The sequence below is a fragment of the Crocuta crocuta genome, unplaced genomic scaffold (genome assembly GCF_008692635.1).
Source record: "Crocuta crocuta isolate KB4526 unplaced genomic scaffold, BGI_CrCroc_1.0 scaffold288, whole genome shotgun sequence".
In the NCBI taxonomy this organism is placed as follows: Eukaryota; Metazoa; Chordata; class Mammalia; order Carnivora; family Hyaenidae; genus Crocuta; species Crocuta crocuta.
The window spans coordinates 6,279,024-6,298,217 of NW_027532607.1; the positions used below are offsets into that span (position 1 = coordinate 6,279,024).

Genomic DNA, 19,194 nt, shown 5'->3' on the forward strand with positions numbered 1-19,194 from the left:
TGAGACATGGCCCTTCCCCTTGGTAGGGGAGCAAAACAAACCACTCCCAAATATGACTCTGTGGCATAGGGATTATTTTGAGCTGCTTGCTCTTAAGAAACAGCAGACACAGAAAAATCTCCAAAAACCAAGTAGACGTTAGCCAAGTAGACGTCAGGGAAATTTGCATTTGTAAGGGGCATTTCCCTGCGTAAGGGTGTCTCCCTTGTTGTACCAAAAAGGGGAGAATGATTTTAACTCTCTAGAAACTATTATCAGTGGAGAAGACACAGGCTTAAATCTACACAACCACCCCACTTTTCTTCTTCTTCTTCTCCTTCTTCTTCTTCTTCTTCTTCTTCTTCTTCTTCTCCTTCTCCTTCTCCTTCTTCTCCTTCTCCTTCTCCTTCTTCTCCTTCTCCTTCTTCTTCTTCTTCTTCTTCTTCTTCTTTGATTTTCTATGTCTTTATTTTGGAGACAGAGACAGAGAGCAAGCAGGGGAGGGCCAGAGAGAGGGAGACACAGAATCCAAAGCAGGCTCCAGGCTCTGAGCTGTCAGCACAGAGACTGATGTGGGGCTCGACGCCATGGACTGGAGATCATGACCTGAGCCAAAGTCAGATGCTTAACCGACTGAACCGTCCAGGGGCCCCCACTCCACTCTTCTTGACGGTGCTTTCCCTAAAAACCTCCCATACCTGGCTCTCCCTCATCTCCCAACATCTTTTGTTTTTAGCTGGAAATGGAACTTAGGGTAATGGCTTGGGCCATTTCAGGGAGTTACTCAGTTTTCCTGGATATGTATCTCTCTCTTTCTCTCAATGTAGGAGATACAAATGTTATCTGTTTATTTTCTGTGTATTTTTCTCCTATTAATCTGTCTTTTTATTACAGAGGGATCTCAGCCAAGAACCTAGAAAGATAGAGGGAAAATTATTTTTCTTCCCCCACACCTCAAAAAGTGATAGTTTGATGGGGAAAAAAATTAGTGATCGATGACCACATTTCACAGGAATAAGTGCTAGAACAGAGAAACAGACCTGTATTTAGTTAATGAACTCAATCATTGTTTAGTGGTTGCTGATTATGGTGTGAGCACTATTCCAGTCCACGGAGAAACAAGGGTTAACAAGACAGATAAGCTGCCTACACTTACACAGACTGTCTTTAATTAGTGGGAGGAGGGTAGGGTGGAGGGGTGACAGGTCATCTACAAATAAGTAAATAAACTACACAATTTCTGAAGATTAGAGCAGGGCAAATAGTGAGAGTGACTGGGAGCTGCTTTAGCCTGGGTGGTCAGGGTGATATTTTAGAAGAGGAGACATTTGAGCTGAGCTGAGGCCTGAAGGACAGTCGTGAGCCAAGCATGTGAATGTCTGGGGGAAGGAAGTTTTGGCAGAGGGGAAATTAGATGCAAAGGTCCTGAAGTAGGAACAACTGTTGGGGGAGCAAGAATTCTTGTCCCTTCAAAGGTCCTTATAGCTACACTAAGAATCAAACTGACATGAGACAGAGTAACAGGAGAAAATGAAATTTAATAGACATATGTGCAGGGAATCCACATAGACATGGAGATTTCAAAGACAGGCAAAATGAAGTATGTATGTCATTTCTTTTTTTTTAATTTTTTTTTATTTTTATTTATTTCCAGGAGAGAGAGAGACAGCGTGAGCAGGGGAGGGTCAGAGAGAGAGGGAGTCACAGACTGAAACAGGCTCCAGGCTCTGAGCTGGCAGTCAGCACAGAGCCTGACGCGGGGCTCGAACCCACGAACCGCGAGATCATGACCCAAGCGAAAGTTGGACGCTTAACCGACTAAGCCACCCAGGCGCCCCATGTATGTCATTTCTGAGCTAAGGAGAATTGGGGAAGGGTCTGGGATTTCTGAGGAGAGGAGTGCACTTCACAGGGCAGTAAGAACAAATGATTGGCAATTAGATGTTTGCCCTGCCATGCAATTGGGTCACTCAGATAAAATGTATCTCTGTTAATAACCTTTGTTTTCATAAAGACCCCCAGTTTAGATGCTTCTGTGTGGTTAAGGGAAGACGAAATTTTCTCTTGAGCCCTTAGGGACTCAAGCGACTTCAGCTCAAAATAATCCACATGCCAAAGTGACCCATTGGGGGATGAGGGCAGGTCTGTGTTGGGCCCCACTGTAATCTTGATGTGTTTATGGAACAGAAAGACTCCACGTGGCTGGAGTCTCAGAGTGGTGGGCAGAGGCCATGTCATATAAGAATCTGTAAGTCTGAACAGGGAGTTTGCATTTTATTTTAGTGCAGTGGTGGATTATAAAAGATGGGTGACGTCGTAGGATTTATAGCCACCGTGTAGAGAATGGAATATGGGATGCAAGACGAGATGCAAGAACAACAACGTGGAGGCCGATGCAGAGCTCTGGAGGAGAGATGATGGCCACTTGGGCAGTGGTTGTAACAGCACAAGAAAAGAAGAGGATGGACTGGGGTGCAATTTGGGGGCAGAGTCAATAGTACCATCAGATCAGCTGACCGGAAGGAGGAAAGAGAGAAATCAAGGGTGGCCCCTAGGTTGGCGACTGGGATGTTGCTACTATTGAGATGGAGAAGTCCAAGGGAAATACTAGGAGTTCTATTCTGGACATGTTTTGAGTTTCCAACTAGACGCTCAACTGGAGAAATCACACAAGCAGTTATTACATTTGTAAGTTCTCATGGGTGAGGATATTGGAGGGTTTCATTGCATTTGATAGATTGGACCCCAACATCGATTCCACCCTCCTTCCTGGGCACATTCCAGTATCGCAGAGGCTGGAAATCTAAACTGCTAGAGCCCCTTCTCCTTTGCTTTGGGGCCATCCTGACCAGTGCAGAATATAAATTAGGATAATAAGAACTTTGGGCCCTTTTTATGCTCTCTCCTCATGAGTTCTCTGAGAGCACAGCAGCATCATCCTATTTAGAACCCAGTCACAAGCTACCTCTCAATCTCCAGAGCGAGACTGCAGTCACTCAGGGTTCCATGGGTTTAGACCTCAACTCTAGAATCTCTATTGAATTTAGGTCTCGTGTATTTCTTTTCTCAGATGTGAAGAGTAGGATGAAGGCATGAATTGTAAATCATTGGAAAAACAAGGAAATTTTGGAATTTATAAAAAGAGTATTAAGGCCCGCCCCTTCAAAATGTTGCCATTTCCAGTTTGTGACATGATGGTACTGCGTTAGTCCATCCCTCCAACTCCTTCACAGCTGTGTGTGTTTTCCGTGGGTCAAATAGACAAAAGGATATCTCTTGAGACACTTGGTTCCCACCACCTTCAAGTCATCGCCTCTTTTTCCTGATGCCTTTATCATTTGTTGCTCAACATAATGTATTACTTGACTTCTCTGGGATCTTGGAAGACTGTACTTTTTTTTTTTTTAATAGTGGGAAAAATTCTCCCCTATAGTTTTACTTCAACATCTTAGGAAAGGCTTTGAAGATGGCATAGATCTGGGGCACCTGGGTGGCTCAGTCAGTTAAGCATCTGATTTTGGCTCAGGTCATGCTCTCACAGTTTATGACTTTGAGCCCCACACTGGGCCATCTGCTGTTGGCACGGAGCCTGCTTCAGATCCTCCATCCTCCTCTCTCTCTGCCCCTCTCTGGCTTGCACTCTTTCTCTGTCTCTCTCAAAGAAATAAACTTAAAAGAAAGCAGATATGGAGAACACTACACATCACTAAAGGAGCCTTGGATGCAGGAAAATACAGTAAGTAAGTAAGTAAGTAGGTAGGTAAGTAAGTAAACAAATAAATAAATGAGCATAGACCTGGATAGAAGGTGAGGAAACCAACAAATGAGCAGGAAAGCAATCAAGCATGGGAACTGGAATAAGACAGAGCCTGGGGCAGGGAGCCATGTCTCTTCGATGTCGTACATCGGATTGGAAAATAACAATATTGGCCCATTAGCTGGGGTATTGTTTCTGCCATGCCAATCAATTTACTTTAACTGATGGTTTCCCTTGCATATGGTATCGTAGGATCCTTACACAACCAAAGGAGAGGCAAAAAACCCAAAATCCAAAACCAAAGGAGGTTAGAACATTATAGGATATAAATGAGATTAAAAACAAGGATGCGTAGAGTAAGATTGGCCATAAGAAGCAAAAAGAATTATTTTTAGCACAGCAATGCTCCACGTCCTCTGTGGCCTGTGGCTACGAGGGACTGTTATAGGTTGGAGTAAATGTGCAGAGCTAGTCTGTGACTTTAGGTTCCCTCAGTGGCCTCCAGAATGTCAACATCTGCCATGTGGTCATCAGACATTGCATCGGTCACCAGGCGCTGGGTAGCACTGTGCTTGCCCTAAGGCAGGTTTCCTCTGCAGACGGATCAGGTAAGGCCAACACCAGTCACTGGTCCCACATGGAGCCAAGGGAAGAGTTGGCACGCTTTTCCTTGCAGAAGAGAAAGTACAAATCTTAAGCTCAGGCTTGACACTGTGATCAGTTTCACTTTTTCCCCCAAGGACCTGGCTGGCTGTCATGTCAAGGCAGGTTCCATCCACAGGTCGAGTAAAAAAGTCACTTGGTGCTAAAATTCTGCTTGCTTCAGCATGTCTCTCCCACTGACTTGCCAGGTACGTACAGATAAGAACACAGAGCTAGTTTGTATTTTCTTTTTTAATGGTCATTTTCATTTTTGAGGGGGCGGGGCAGAGAGCGAGAGAGGCACAGAATCTGAAGCACACTACAGGCTCTGAGCTGTCAGCACAGAGCCTGATGCAGGGCCTGAACCCATGAACCACAAGATCATGACCTCAGCTGAAGTCGGACTTTTACGTGACCGAGCTACCCAGGCACCTCTGTATTATTTCTCTGGGCTGCAGTGTGAAGTCCTCCATGCAAAGATGGCTATTTGGGTATTATTTACAGACACCTCAGCTGGCCCTTAGGAAATGAAGTGAAACAGGTTGATGTGTCCTTGAGAACTGAGGGGTCAAGGACAAGAGGGGCCATCCAGGGCACGGGAGCGCCCCTTGGAGTTCACTGGAGGCTGCTAAGGGCCAGGCCAGGCAGCAGCGTGGTACCCTTATTGACTTTGTCGCTTCTGGTTGTCATGGCAACCCTCTGAGGTGGGCCCTGCCATCTCCGTGCCGCAGACAGGAAATGAGGTGCGCACAGATAGTAAATGGCAGACCCTAAATTGAATTGGAGCCAAGCTCTAAAGTGCCGCCGCACAGCAACAGTTGCGGAAGGGCAGGAACTGAGCTCCGTTCATCCTCTGGCTCCCAGGGCGATGGCCCAGAGGGACTGAAGAAAAGCCTGGAGACAGTAGCGGAGGTGGAGGGTTATTGGGGGAACTTATGTGCCAGGCATCCGGGAGTGGTGACTGGAGCTCCCTGCGTGCGGGGCTCCACACGCAGCAGGTGTACAGAGTAGGAACCAGACTAGCGACTATCTGTAGCCTCTCCCTTTCTTGCATGGCCAGCGGTCTAAGGACATCAAGGCCTGTCATTTGGACCTTTATGGTTACAAAGGACACGCTCCAGGTTGGCCACCCCCAGAGCCTCTGACCTTGAATGCTGAGCAACACGTTTTGTTTTTACATAGTTTCCTTGATGGGAATACAGAGGAAGGATGGGATCACTACCTTCTCAGACAGTGATTAGCAGGGGATCCTGGGTGTGTTCGCACCAACCAGCCTTCCAGCACTTTTCACACACCAGAACGAGACGAACAAATGGACTTCGGGAATGGAGGGGTGGGGTGCTGCCCAGAACAGAATTTTCTGGGCTGCTCAAAAGGATCTGAGTCTGAGAGGGTCAGGGATTCCAGAGGAAAGAAAAGATAATGCAAAGAGAACTAACTGGCCGAGAAATCTGCTCAGAGAATCGTCTCCACAGCTCAGAAATATCTTAACTACATTTTATGTGTGGTAACCATAACCGGGATTTTAAAAAAAGGATTGTTCTAGGAACGTTTGCCACCACTGTTTACTTCCTTAACCACAGTGTACTGTTTTTTCTTTCTTTGCATTTGGCAACACGTTGATTAGAGCAGCACACCAGCTCTTACATTAGAATTTTTAAAAATTTGATTTCAATGAATTTGTAGATAGGGAGGCCACTCAGTTAAGAAAAAGGCATGCGAAATCCTTAAAGTATAAAACATATTTCAGGGCACCTGGGTGGCTCAGTTGGTTGAGCAACAACTTCGGCTCAGGTCATGATCTCATGGTTCATGAGTTTGAGCCCCGCATTGGGCTCACTGCTGTCAGCATAGAGCTTGCTTCAGATCCTCTGTCACCCTCTCTCTCTGCCCTTCCCTTGTTCGTGCTCTCTCTCTCTCTCAAAAAATAATAAATTAAAAAAATTTCAAAATGGCACATATGAGATTTATTTTATATTTTCCACCAACTTGGTCACTTAACTTCTTACTACATTTATCAACTTTCCTAGATCAAGCGGCAAATATCCATGAACCATCCGTTACAAAACAGGTAACTCTGAAGCGATTTTAAAATACAATGAAAATGGGACTTCATTGGTTTACTGGAATTTAAAAAGTACGGTAAACTCCTAATTGCAAGTATGTGTGCATGCTGCCAAAAGCATTAACAGTGGATATGTTTTCAAATATATTGATACCAGATATTAGAACCAATGATGCCGTAATATTTTTAGCCATAAGAATATACACAAAAATCTATTTCAAAAAGTATGACACTTTCGACATTTGTCACTTAAATTCTCATTAAAATATCAGCTTGGCAAAGTATCAAACTTGTAGAGGAATGTATGTATGGACTTCCCAGTCTGTGTGAGAAAAAAGTATTTTAAGGCTTTGATTTTAAAAAAAAATGGAACCAAATGTCTTTATCATACTCAGTAAAATGAAACAGTCTCATAAAAGCGAGTTTGTTTATTTGGTATTATGCAGAAATATGGAATCGGGGTGACCTGCAGAGACAGGGGCTGCGACCGGGAGGCGGGATCAGCCACGTGCCTCTGTCCAAGCAGTGGCTGCCATGGTCCAGCCCTTGCTCCTTCTCTCCACCGCAGGAAGAACCATGTTATGTTTACAATATAGTTTCTAGAAATATGACACTGATGCTATAAAAATAAATGTCTCCAAAAAAAAAAAAAAAACCACAGGCTTGAAGGGAAGCATGGGGTATTTGGCGCGTCAAGGGTCCTCCTGTGGGAGGAGCTTCCATCTCACTGAGGGGTCAAGTTCTTCATCAAAGTCATCCAGCTCCTGCTCCTTGGAGAGCTCCAGGAAAACCTGACGGGGCAAGAAATGAAGAGAGAGGGATTCACGCTGCCTCCTGCAGCTCCAAGTGAGTGCAAAGCAGGGGCACAGGTTGTACATTTCTATTCCACGCATGAAATAAAGTCCCCAAGACTGACCCACCTGCTCCAGCGTGGACTGCGAGAGGCTGTACTCCTCCAGGTCGAAGCTCTGTTTCACTGCGGAAGGATGGGTGTACGTTAGGAGGTCACACACACACACACACACACACGTATGTATATATATATAGTAAATATATATACATAAATGTTTATTTAACTTGGAGAGAGAGAGACAGAGTGCAAGTGGGGAAGGGGCAGAGAGAGAGGGAGGAGCAGAATCCAAAGCAGGCTCCAGGCTCTGAGCTGTCAGCACAGAGCCCAACGCAGGGCTCGAACCCACGAACCATGAGATCATGACTTGAGCCAAAGTTGGATGCTTAACTGACAGAGCCACCCAGGCACCTCAGGAGTTCATATATATTTACATCCACACAGTCTTAGAGTTCAGCATCCAGTACAAACAACAACTTTTAAAAACCTATTAAATAAAAATGTTTTTGGTTTAAGTATCGCATTCACTTAAAAATACACCAATGCTGGGGCACCTGCGTGGCTCAGTCGGTTAAGCGTCCAACTTCAGCTCAGGTCATGATTTCATGCAGTTCCTGGGTTTAAGCCCCATAGCAGGCTCTATGCTAACAGCTCAGAGCCTGGAGTCTGCTTCGGATTCTGTGTCTCCCTCTCTCTCAGCTCCCCCTACCCCCTCATACGCGCACTCTGTCTCTGTCTCTCTGTCTCTCTGTCTCTCTCTCTCTCTCTCACACACACACACACACACACACACACAAAATTGAAAAAAAATACACCAATGCATTCACTTGGGTCTGGGGGGAAAAGTGCTGATGCAGTGCTCATTTAGTGCACTGTTAGAAATGTCTTTTTAGGACTCTAGATGCTGGCGAGGATGTGGAGACACGGGCACCCTCCTNCGAGAGCTGATGCGGGTGCGGGGAGGGGAAGGCGGGTGATGGGCATGGAGGAGGGCACTTGTGGGGATGAACAGTGGGTGTTATATGGAAACCAACTTGACAATAAACTATTTAAAAAAAAAAGAAATGTCTATTTAAAGGAGGAAACAGTGCTGAGAAGGTTTCCTTCCCTGTGTGTGAGCCAGAGCTTTTGCACCTTTAGCACAGGAAGAAGTGGAAGGAAGACACATTTTACAAAGTGAAGCATCAGAAGATAACATGGTAAGATGTTCGAGGGTTTCTGGGCAGCAGCTACCCTTTGTGAGCCTCTTTCTACTGTGACAGCTTGCTCCTAATTAAGTTGAAAACCCTTCCCCTTAACCAACATAGACTAGTCACGGCCCTGAGGAGAGGGCAGAAGACTAGAAATAGGTCACCAGCAGCACCACCAGCCAGTACTGGCTACGGTGTCAATCCGGAAGTGGCTGCATGAATGCATGGTCCGGAAAGTTGGGGTGCTCAGCTCAGAGAATGGAGAGGGGGCATCGCCGTGAATGAATGTTATCGGCAGGAGTAAAAAAAAAAGTCCTCTCAAACCAGGAGACTTAAATCTCTTCCCTAGGGAGGCTGGCAAGCCAGCAAAAAGATCACTGAGCTGTGACAATGGAAATCGCACAGGGAGGGAGTTCCGGAGAGCACAGTGCAGAGAAGCAGGGTTAATGAGCTCTGATGGCAAGAAAAACACGGGTAGGTGATGATGGACACAGAGTGGTCAGGTTTGAAGGGCAACAGACACAGGAAGATTGTTCTGATGACCAGACAGGAGGCCAGTTTCTTAATACCCAGCCTAAGGCAATAAAATAATAGGCAAGTCCCTATAAACACTGAATTGAAAATATGCAGGCATCAATGTTCCCAAAGAAAGTATCCTCTTTGAATGTATACACCACTGAACTTTGACTTAGGTTGTTCCTGTATATATATATATATATAAAATACAAGGAAAACCCCCACAAAACAAAGGTAAAATCACTCCCATTAACCCTCTGCCCCTCCAACACCCCAACACACAGAGGATCTCTCCACCTCTTTGATTTCATGCCCCTAAAATTCAACTGGAGATTTTAACTTTGAAAGTGAACACCTTACGTCACATTCTGTTTTTGTCATGCCGATGGATTAATCCATGATTTGGAATTACCTGCTTCTGGTAATTCAAAGAGTCTCGCTCTTACCCTTCTCTAACATGAAGAAAGCTTGCGCTAAAGGTCGTACATCTTCCACTGGCACCTTATAGACCATCACCGAAGAGTACCTGGGGGGAGAGGGGGGAGGTTGAGGCTTGACGTCACCCAACTCAGGTGGGGAATCTGGGTCTTTTCTCCAGAGAAGTCATCTTTCTCTGACCTTGCCCTAGTGCTTTCCTCATTTGGGATAATATAATTGAATCTTGAATATAAAATTGAAAATATAATTGAAATTGAATTGGATTGAAATTTTTTAAAAATAATTTGTTTCTCAGATTAATGCTTATCTTTGTATCATTTGATAATCAGGAGGATTTAGATTTCGTTTCAGTAAGATACTATTTGCTCTATTTATGGGGCAATCTTTCTCATCTATTCTCATTCCCTGTGACTTCATGACCTATTTCTATTCAGTCTTGGGCTGCACATGGAGGTAACAGCATTGCTTTGATACTTATACTCCACTGTAGAAATAATATTTTCCCACCATATTGTTATGCTTATTATCACTCTTCCCTATCTGTTTTCTCCCTTAACTCCTTTAAAATTTTTTTTAAATTTATTTATTTTTTATTTTATTTTATTTATTTTTGAGAGAGAGAGAGAGAGAGATAGCATGAGTAGGGGAGGGTCAGAGAGAGAGGGAGACACAGAATCTGAAGCAGGCTCCAGGCTCTGAACTAGCTGTCAGCACAGAGCCTGATGCGGGGCTCGAACCCACGAACCGTGAGATCATGACCTGAGCTGAAGTTGGATGCTTAACTGACTGAGCCACCCAGGAGCCCCTAAAAAAATTTTTTTAATGTTTATTCATTTTTGAGCGACAGAGAGTGAGTAGGGGAGGGGCAGAGAGAGAGAGGGAGACACAGAATCCGAAGCAGGCTCCAGGCTCTGAGCTGTCAGCACAGAGCCTGACATGGGGCTCAAAAACCCATGGACCATGAGATCATGACCTGGGCTGAAGTTGGTCGCTTCATCTTGAGCCACCCAGGTGCCCCTCCATTTCCTGTTCTTAAAGGTAACAATCAATCCCATTCATTCAGCTCCTTGTAGCGGCCAGACTCTCACAATGCTCTTTTGAAATCATCCCATGAAAACTGGAAAAACTGTATTTCTTGAAAGGTCCCGGTGAGGATGAAAGAAAACAACACAAGACCAGGACACTACCGGGCGCGTCGTGGGGCCCCAGCACTTACTCCCTCTGACTTTACACCAGCTCTTCTCTTCTCTAACTTAGGTGCTTCGGGGTCCACCATGTAATTTCTTTAAGGGTTTCCTTTTGGGCTAACTGTGGACTCCAAGGGCTATAAACCAATGAAACCAGCAAGGAAAAGCTGACATTCGGGATGAGATCAACACCCACGCCCAGCTTTACCTTTCCTGCCGAGCAGCCTGGGGGAAAATCCTCAGAATTTCGTGGTGGAGGCTTTCCCTTTGCTCGAGGGTCTTCACCTTCATCTCCAGCAGGTAATTCTTGCCAAATTTGTTCTTCAGGTGTTGGATGGAACCGATACATCTGGAGGCAGGCGGAGGATGAGGTGGGAACAGAAAGGGGAATGAGACAGAAAACACCACGCTTGAGACTCTGGGGTCCAAACTCTGTCCGCAGACTCCTCCGGCCATGCACCCGGGGGCCACGTGTGGGTGTGGACGGGCACCCACCTCAGCCTTCCGGACACCATGATGGCCACGCGGTCACACACAGCCTCCGCCTCCGCCATGTAGTGGGTGGTCAGGAGGGCGCCCCTCTCTGTGTTTTTAAACGTAGCCCGGATCGCCTGCCTAAATCATCAGAAGGCGGTTTGCAATGACGCAAGACTTCTCACGAGTCATACACGGGGCAGAGAAAAGAATCAACTGGCGCGAAGGTGAGTAGTTTGCAACAAGAAGGGACCCATAGGGGGCAGGTGGGAGGGGGAAGGGGAGCTGGGTGGAGGCTGGTGGCCGGGAGGCAGGGCCCTGGAAGAGGAGCGGGTCCTGAATCCGGTATTGATCACGAGGTTGTCCTGGAAGAGAGATGCTGAGCAAGAGCTGGTTTACGAAAAGGCCGTGCGGAGGAACAGAGAGGCAGAATGCGACAAACAGGAGTCACGGCCTCACAGGAGAAAATAAATCCATAATAAATATACAAGGTGACATCGCAGACCCACCCCACCTGTGCAAGCAGCAGTGGGCACTCCCATCCCCGCGCGGTCACTGGATACTCCGAGTGGAGCACAGAGGCATCACCACTGCCTAAAACACCAGCACGGCGGCCGCAGCACCTGCCTGACCGACGATGCCTACTGTGTTTTCAACGATGCAATATTATCAGGGAGAGGTTTCCTATTCGTTTTGGGAAGTGTCAGTGCTGCTAATGATCCCCAGAGGCATCCCCATTAAGAAACAGAGCCTAAGTGTCCATCAACAGACGAATGGATCAAGAAGATGTGGTTTATCTATACCATGGAATACTACATGGCAATGAGAAACAATGAAATCTGGCCATGTGTAGCAACATGGATGGACCTTGAGGGTGTTATGCTGAGCGAAATAAGTCAGGCAGAGAAGGACAAATACCATATGTTTGCACGTATAGGAGGATTAGGAGGAACTTGACGGAGGAACAAGGGGGAGAAGAAGGGCGGAAATGGTGGGGGAAAGGGAGAGAAGCAAACCATGAGAGACTCTTGAATGCTGACAAAAACTGAGGACTGATGGATGTGGGGGGGAGGGGGGATGGGCATGGAGGAGGGCACTTGTGGGGATGAGCACTGAGTGTTATGTGGAAACTAATTTGACAAACTATTTGTAAAAAAAAATAAATAAAATAAAATAAAATTTATCCTGATATTTTCTCTGGGAAAAAAAAAAAAAAAGAAACAGCTTAAGGGGCCATTTGTACAGAAGTAAAACAATTCACGGATTTCCTACGAGGCCCTGGAGCAGGTCCTGACGGGGTCGGGTCGAGCCCCTCACCACATGTGCTGCTGCCCCTCGGGGTCCATCCCTGTGGACGGCTCGTCCAGAAGCACCACCGATGGGTTTCCCAGGATGCTCAGCGCAAAGCACAGCTGGAAGGAGAGGAACAGGTGTCTGGCACGGACCTGTGGGGTGCGCAGAGTAACACTAAGCCCCGCCTCTTACCTTCCTCTTTATTCCCTCGGATAAGGTTTTCACCGGCTTCTTCAGCTCGTCCTGCAGCTTGAGCGCATCCACCAACCTGAAGGAAAGAAACACGATGGGGAACTGCAGCGAGGAAGTTGGGAGGAGGGCGACCCGCAGCCCAAGGATGCAGAGCAGAGCTCAGAAATGCAGTTCTGAAAATAGATGTCAGGCAATCTTTTTTTCTTTTAATTTTTAAAGAAATGTTTTCATTTATTTTTGAGAGAGAGGCACTGAATGTGAGCGGGGGGAGGCACAGAATGTGAGCGGGGGAGGGGCAGGGCGAGAGGGAGACACAGAATCTGAGCTGTCAATATAGAGCCTGACGCAGGGCTCGAACCCAATGGTGAGATCATGACCTGACCCAAAGTCAGATGCCCAACCAGTTGAGCCACCCAGGCACCCCTAGAGGCCAGGCCATTTTAAACTGGTTGGTCTGATCCCTTCAGATAGATAGTTTTCTCTTTTAAAAGAATATAAGCACATTTCATGATTTCTATATAGTTGTTCCATAATAAATACTTTATACTCAATTTTATTTGTTTTATTTTTTTTAAAAAATGTTTATTTTTCACAGAGAGAGAGAGAGAGAGAATCCAAGCAGGCTCTGTGCTGTCAGCGCAGAGTCCGATGTGGGGCTGGAACTCACCAACCGTGAAGTTGGGCACTTTAACCGACTGAGCCACCCAGGCGCCCTATACTTAAATTTTAGTATTTTTGATAACTGTCACTAATGGTTACTTTTTCATCTTCATATTTAACATGACAGGAAAATTAACGCTTTGAAATACAGGAAACCGGTTTCTAGTTGGGAGTCTACGCAGTGTGGTCTGGGTCAGGGGTCAGAGTCTTCCATCCAGAACTGACCTTGAAGCTTGTCAGTCTCTACTGTCTCCCACGCCCTCAGGCATAGGACCCCTGTGGCTCCCACCTACCTCGTGATGGTGACTGCTGCGTCCACTTTCCTGAGTCCTTTCACGGCAGCGAACACCTCTAGGTGCTCCTTCATGCTCAGGTTGGGCCACAGCATGTTCTCCTGCGGACAGTACCCTAGGAAACCCGGGGAGTCCTCCTCTCTGCTCCCTTTTAGTACCACCTGCAGGGAAAAGTTCACTCTCAGAGCCTGCCCTCTGGGTTTGTTTGTTTTCCCTGCATATTTCAATGGCATCTTTCTCCTTACAAACCTAGAGAAACTAGAGACTCTCTAAGTCCCAGTTGCGTTGAATTGTCTGTCATCAATCTGCATTGGAGAAAGGTCATCAGAGAGTAAGCACATGAAAACAAGCCTGTGCACCCCCCCGCCATCGGAGCTGAAAAACAAAAGTCTCACAAACAGGGTGTCTTGCCATCATGGCCAACAGTTTATATCCACTTTTCTCATCATGGTCGGAAAACAAAGCATATGAATCGGTGAATTTAATTACTCACTATTGGATCGGTGATCCAATGTTTTTCGAGAGCCACCCGTGTAACAGCCAGGACTCCTCTTTCCTTCTACTAAGTGAACTGGGCAATAAACAAGTCGAAAAATGAAGGCGTGGAATACAGACAGCTCATAAGGGGTGCTGTAGTGGAAGCAGTGACGAGGCTGGGCTGGGGAATGACAGTGCAGGCGAGTAGGTAGGGTGATCAGAGAAAGTCTGTCTGCAGAGGGGCCGTTGTGGGGGGAGGGCAAGAGAGCACCTGCCATCGAAAAGCCCAGAGGAAAGGAATTTGGAGCAGAGGAAAGAGCAAAGCCCTGGGCCGTAAATGAAGCTTGATGTGTTCTTCCACCGGAGACAAAGCTGGGGGCCTGGAGCAAGTGGAGAAGGAACACAAATATCAGCCCCTTTAGCTGCCAGCAGGTTGGAGTGGGGGTGGGGGGGAGGGTCTTTCATCTTTAGTGCAGTAAGAGATTGTTGAAAATATTTAAGTAAGACAATGACATTGTTCATAAAGATCACACTAGCTGATCTGATTACAGCTAATTTCACGACACCCAAATAGCTGGCTTTGTAACTCAGATCCTACTTAAAAAAAAGCTTAGTATGGTTTTTTCTCAGGATTTCGTTTTATTATTTTTTTAAGTTTATTTATTTATTATGAAAGAGTGAGAGAGTGAAAGCAGGGAAAGGGGAGGGGGAGGGAGAGAGGGAGAATCCCAAGCAAGCTCCACACTGTCAGCACAGAGCCTGATGCGGAGCTCGAACCCATCAACTGCGAGATCACGACCTGGGCAGAAATCAAGAGTTGGATGCCTAACCAACTAAGCCATCCAGGCACCCTTATCCTTTTCAAGTAATCTCTACACCCAGCATGGGGCTCGAACTCACAACCTGAGATCAAGAGTTGTACACTCTATCGACTGAGCCAGCCAGGCGCTCCAGAACTTATCTACCTTTGAAAATATTTGATTACCGTATATCTATGAACAGTTACTACCTCCTTTTGTGCTCATGTTTGATGAGAAATAAAATAATGATTTAGGGTCCAGGTGGTGACTGAATTGGAGCATGGTCTGAACTGAACTCAGGAGTCCAGTTAGAGTTGAGCAAGCCACCAACATCCCTGGGCATCCCCCTTCACAGACACCTGCTTTCAGCTCGGCTTCAGAGGGACTGTGAATATTTGTTTCCTCCTCCATCATTAGTGGGCTGCCAGTCACTTTCTGGGAGGTCTTTTCTCTCCTGGGCTTGACCACCAACTCCTTTCCCATGGTGTGATGCCCCAGACCTCCGCCTTATATCCTGTTCTCCACAATCCTGGACATACCTTCCAAAGGAGCTCTTTAAGTTTTCTTTTTTCTGCCAAAGAGTTTGCGGGGAAATGTTTTCTGTATACGTCATGTTCTCTTCGATAAATCTGAGCTCCTTTTCTTTTTTCAGACCACCTTATATGGTTGACGTGCATGTATAATTCAAGTTGACTTCAGATCCCTCAATTTTGAGCCATTCCTGACAGATACTCCCAAGAAATAGTGGATTTGTACAAAAATATATGTTCCAGTATCCAAGCACTTTATGCAGGACAATGAATATAATTACTTAATAAAGTTTTTTTTAAACATTCTAATTCAAGGTTAAAGCATTACATACTGGGAAGACAATTCTCATTGAAAGTACAAATCTTGTATGTCTACTATACTTCAAAAGTCTGAAACAGGGGCACCTGGGTGGCTCAGTCGGTTGGGCATCTGACTTCGGCTCAGGTCATGATCTAGCGGCTCGTGGGTTTCGAACCCCACATCGGACTCACTGCTGTCAGCACAGAGCCCACTTGGGATCCTTTGTCCCCCTTTCTCTGCCCCTCCCCTGCTTGTGCTCTCTCAAAAATAAATAAAACATTAAAAACAAATAAAAATTTAAAAATCTAAAACAAAAAAGTAGTGTGATACACTGTACACACTGTTAATAAATGGAAGCAAATAGTTTGTCAAGAAAAAAAACTGCAAGTAAATGCACGTGTTTCATGATATTGTAAATAAGATATATAATAATTATATAAAATATACTATGTTATAATTATATGTGATATATAATTACATGTTATAATATATTAAGATATGATATCTTAAACTATATTATAGTTATAAATATATATTATAATTAATATAAATTATTAGCATAATTCACTTACCTGTCCAGCAGTTGGTTTTGTGTCTCCAGTTATCACTCTAATGGATGTACTTTTACCAGCTCCATTGTGTCCTAATAATCCTAAAACTTCACCTAAAAAAAAATGGTTACCCTTGATATTCATTGACTTTATCTCTCAAAATAAATAAGCCAACCTAAAAAATTTTTAAAAAGAACAAAACACGGTCTGAAGTCTCGCAATGTGACAAGTATCATGCTGTGTGCTTTATATATGGTGTCTCATTTGCTTGTCAACCTTGAGAAGTTGTTACCATAATCCCTTCTTACATATTTGGCAACAGCTTTCAGAGATTAGTTAGTTGTCCGTGGTCACACTGATAGGAAGGGGTAAAGCCACTCTTGGAAACCAGCGTGTCAGACTCTGTCTCCTGCGACCCTAAGCACTCCATGATAATGACACAGAATGAGGTCATCTAACAGCTGCTGGTCCAGTCTTCTGACTGTACGGGCACAACTCCGGTCAGTTCTCTTGTGAAATATGACAAACACTAGGAAATCAGTCCTGTTCATTACATAGAAATGTCATGGCTTCAACGGGTCATTTTAATAGACTACTTTTGGTTTCCACGTAGATGTGACTATGCCCTGGCCGTGGGGTGAGTTAATTAACTTCACCTAGAAATGCGACAGGTCAAAGGAGCCGTCAAAGTCACCTGCTGATGAGTCTATGCGTGAAGCCAAGAGGTGATGCATCAGAATGATTCTCATCTAGAACCATAAAGCTAACGAGGGCCCCAAGCCCACAGGGGAAGAGCCGTTGGGGGTCCAAACCTTTTCTAACACAGAAAGAGACATTTCTTGTGGCTATTTTCTTCTTCCTCTTGGAAAAGCAGTGCTTCCTCTTGGCATACTCTTTGCGTAGACAGCTGACAATAATGACTGGTTTCTGTAGACAACAAATAAATCACATCAGACCTTAATTCTCTCCATTAACTTTGAAGAAACTCTGTCTTCCCACTGGGTTGGTGCCTCACGGCACACACAGAAGGCCTTCTCCTAGATGACATGTTTACCGGCCGTTCTCCAATCCTAGTCCTTATTTTTGGTCATTTTAACCTCTGACAAAGGCGGTTACTCAGGAGTGCATTCTTTTGTGCAGAACAGGAGCAAAGGAACTTGGAGAAGTACTGAGCCATCCTTAAACAGCCAAAACAACATGCTGTGAACCAGACTTTGCCTTGACGTCTGTACCACGCACTTTCTCCAAGAAGCAATGCCACCGTGTCACTTATTCCGGTTCTAAAGTTCGGAAGGTCTTTCTTGACTTCTGCAATTTTATTTTATTTTATTAAAAAAATTTTTTAAATGTTTTATTTATTTCTGAGAGAGAGAGAGAGACAGCATAAGCAGGGGAGGGTCAGAGAGAGAGGCAGACACACAATCTGAAACAGGCTCTAGGCTCTGAGCTGGCTGTCAGCACAGAGTCCGACACAGAGCTTGAACCCATGAACTGTGAGATCATGACCTGAACCGAAGTCGGACACTTAACCGACTGAGCCAACCAGGTGCTCTGGCTTTCACAATTTTAATTGCACTCCACTTCTTGTTCTGTATTCCAAGAATGACAAACTGAGGTGACATGACTCTTAATCTGCTTCTTTAGATGCAGTAATATGACTGCTTCCTAGACTGGAGTTGTGGTCCTTACTTGTATGTATCAGAGAAACTCAAAATTCTTTGAGCATTAGACTTTTCAACTGACCACTTTAACTGACAAATGTTTGTGTTGTTCAATGAGATAATTATTATGTTATGTTTTACCTCCTCAAAGTTGGCGGAATTCAAGGCATCTGCTGTTCTCATTCTTTCCATTTGGACGTCTTCATCCTCCCCTTCTGGATTTTCTGGATTTTGATACACAGTGTGGCTTCGTGGAGAAATTCTAGAGTCAAAAGCCACCCATTAGTCTCGATTTGGAGTCTCATCCTTGTATTCAGAATACTGCATTCTTTAAACTTTATGCTTTGAATAGTGGGCTGAATAACCAATAAATTGTCATAATCTCCTTTCAGTACGGTGACTCCTCCTCCCTTCCTAACCTTATTCCTATCAGTGGTACTGCTAGATTTAGTGACCATTGTTTCTTACACATCTTTTGCTCTACTTTTCTATGGACCATTATTTTTTCATTATCACTGGGCAGCTCAGTATCTATTATCTAACATAGGACTTTAATATCATGGTTTAATGATATAAGTTTTCTGGAAACCCTATCTTTAACACCACCACCATGTTGGCATTATTGCATTTCCATGGGGAGAATGAGTTGGCATACCTGGAGTTGGGATGGTCTCAGAAAATACAAGTTACATCTTTAGTCACCTATTGAGCCTGGCCATTTCTTGGGAATATGTTCTCCTCTATTTTAAGTCTGGTCCTTTGTAACTACCTATCTATCTATCTATCTATCTATCTATCTATCTATCTATCTATCTAATCTGTCTATCTATCTATTCATCTATCTATCTATCTATCTATCTATCCATCTATCTATTATCTATCTATCTGTCTATCTATCCATCTATCCATCCGTCTATCTATCTATCTATCTATCATCTATGTCATTTTCATCTCTCTTACCTCTGCCCTAATCCCACATACTGATCTTAGATTCCTTTTTTTTAAGTATATTTATTTATTGTTTATTTTGAGAGAGTGTGTGAATGGGGGAGGGGTAGAGAGGGAGAGACAGAATCCCAATCAGGCTCCGTGTTATCTGTGCAGAGCCCAACTCGGGGCTTGAACTCATGAACCATGTGATCATGACCTGAGCCAAAATCAAGAGTCGGATGCTTAATCAACTGAGCCACCCAGGCGCCTTGACCTTAGATTTCTTAAAGGTCATCTTTTACCTTGCAAGTCACCCACCCAACTGTCATAGTTAAAGATAACACCAATGTGGCATGGGAGACAGGGAATAGGTGCTATGGGCGTGTTCTGGTATGCTGCAAAAAGGCA

General features: G+C 44.9%; 1 protein-coding gene across 2 annotated transcripts in view; it reads right to left on the reverse strand.

Moving 5' to 3' along the window:
• Positions 1 to 6,856: 6,856 nt before the first annotated feature.
• Positions 6,857 to 19,194, reverse strand: part of ABCA8 (ATP binding cassette subfamily A member 8) — a 70,404-nt gene continuing 58,066 nt past the window's right edge. Inside the window, exons 29-39 of one of the 2 annotated variants that reach the window (XM_077780292.1) lie at positions 17,998 to 18,118; positions 17,008 to 17,122; positions 16,217 to 16,308; positions 13,537 to 13,697; positions 12,584 to 12,659; positions 12,416 to 12,510; positions 11,120 to 11,239; positions 10,833 to 10,973; positions 9,446 to 9,525; positions 7,364 to 7,419; positions 6,857 to 7,234 (exon numbers count right to left, since the gene is read on the reverse strand). In XM_077780292.1, coding sequence (XP_077636418.1) covers positions 7,136 to 7,234; positions 7,364 to 7,419; positions 9,446 to 9,525; positions 10,833 to 10,973; positions 11,120 to 11,239; positions 12,416 to 12,510; positions 12,584 to 12,659; positions 13,537 to 13,697; positions 16,217 to 16,308; positions 17,008 to 17,122; positions 17,998 to 18,118 — 1,156 coding nt within the window. In that variant the 3' untranslated portion in view covers positions 6,857 to 7,135. Of the gene's footprint in view, positions 7,235 to 7,363; positions 7,420 to 9,445; positions 9,526 to 10,832; positions 10,974 to 11,119; positions 11,240 to 12,415; positions 12,511 to 12,583; positions 12,660 to 13,536; positions 13,698 to 14,043; positions 14,108 to 16,216; positions 16,309 to 17,007; positions 17,123 to 17,997; positions 18,119 to 19,194 lie in introns of those variants that run through there. The other variant, XM_077780293.1, reaches the window with a different exon arrangement.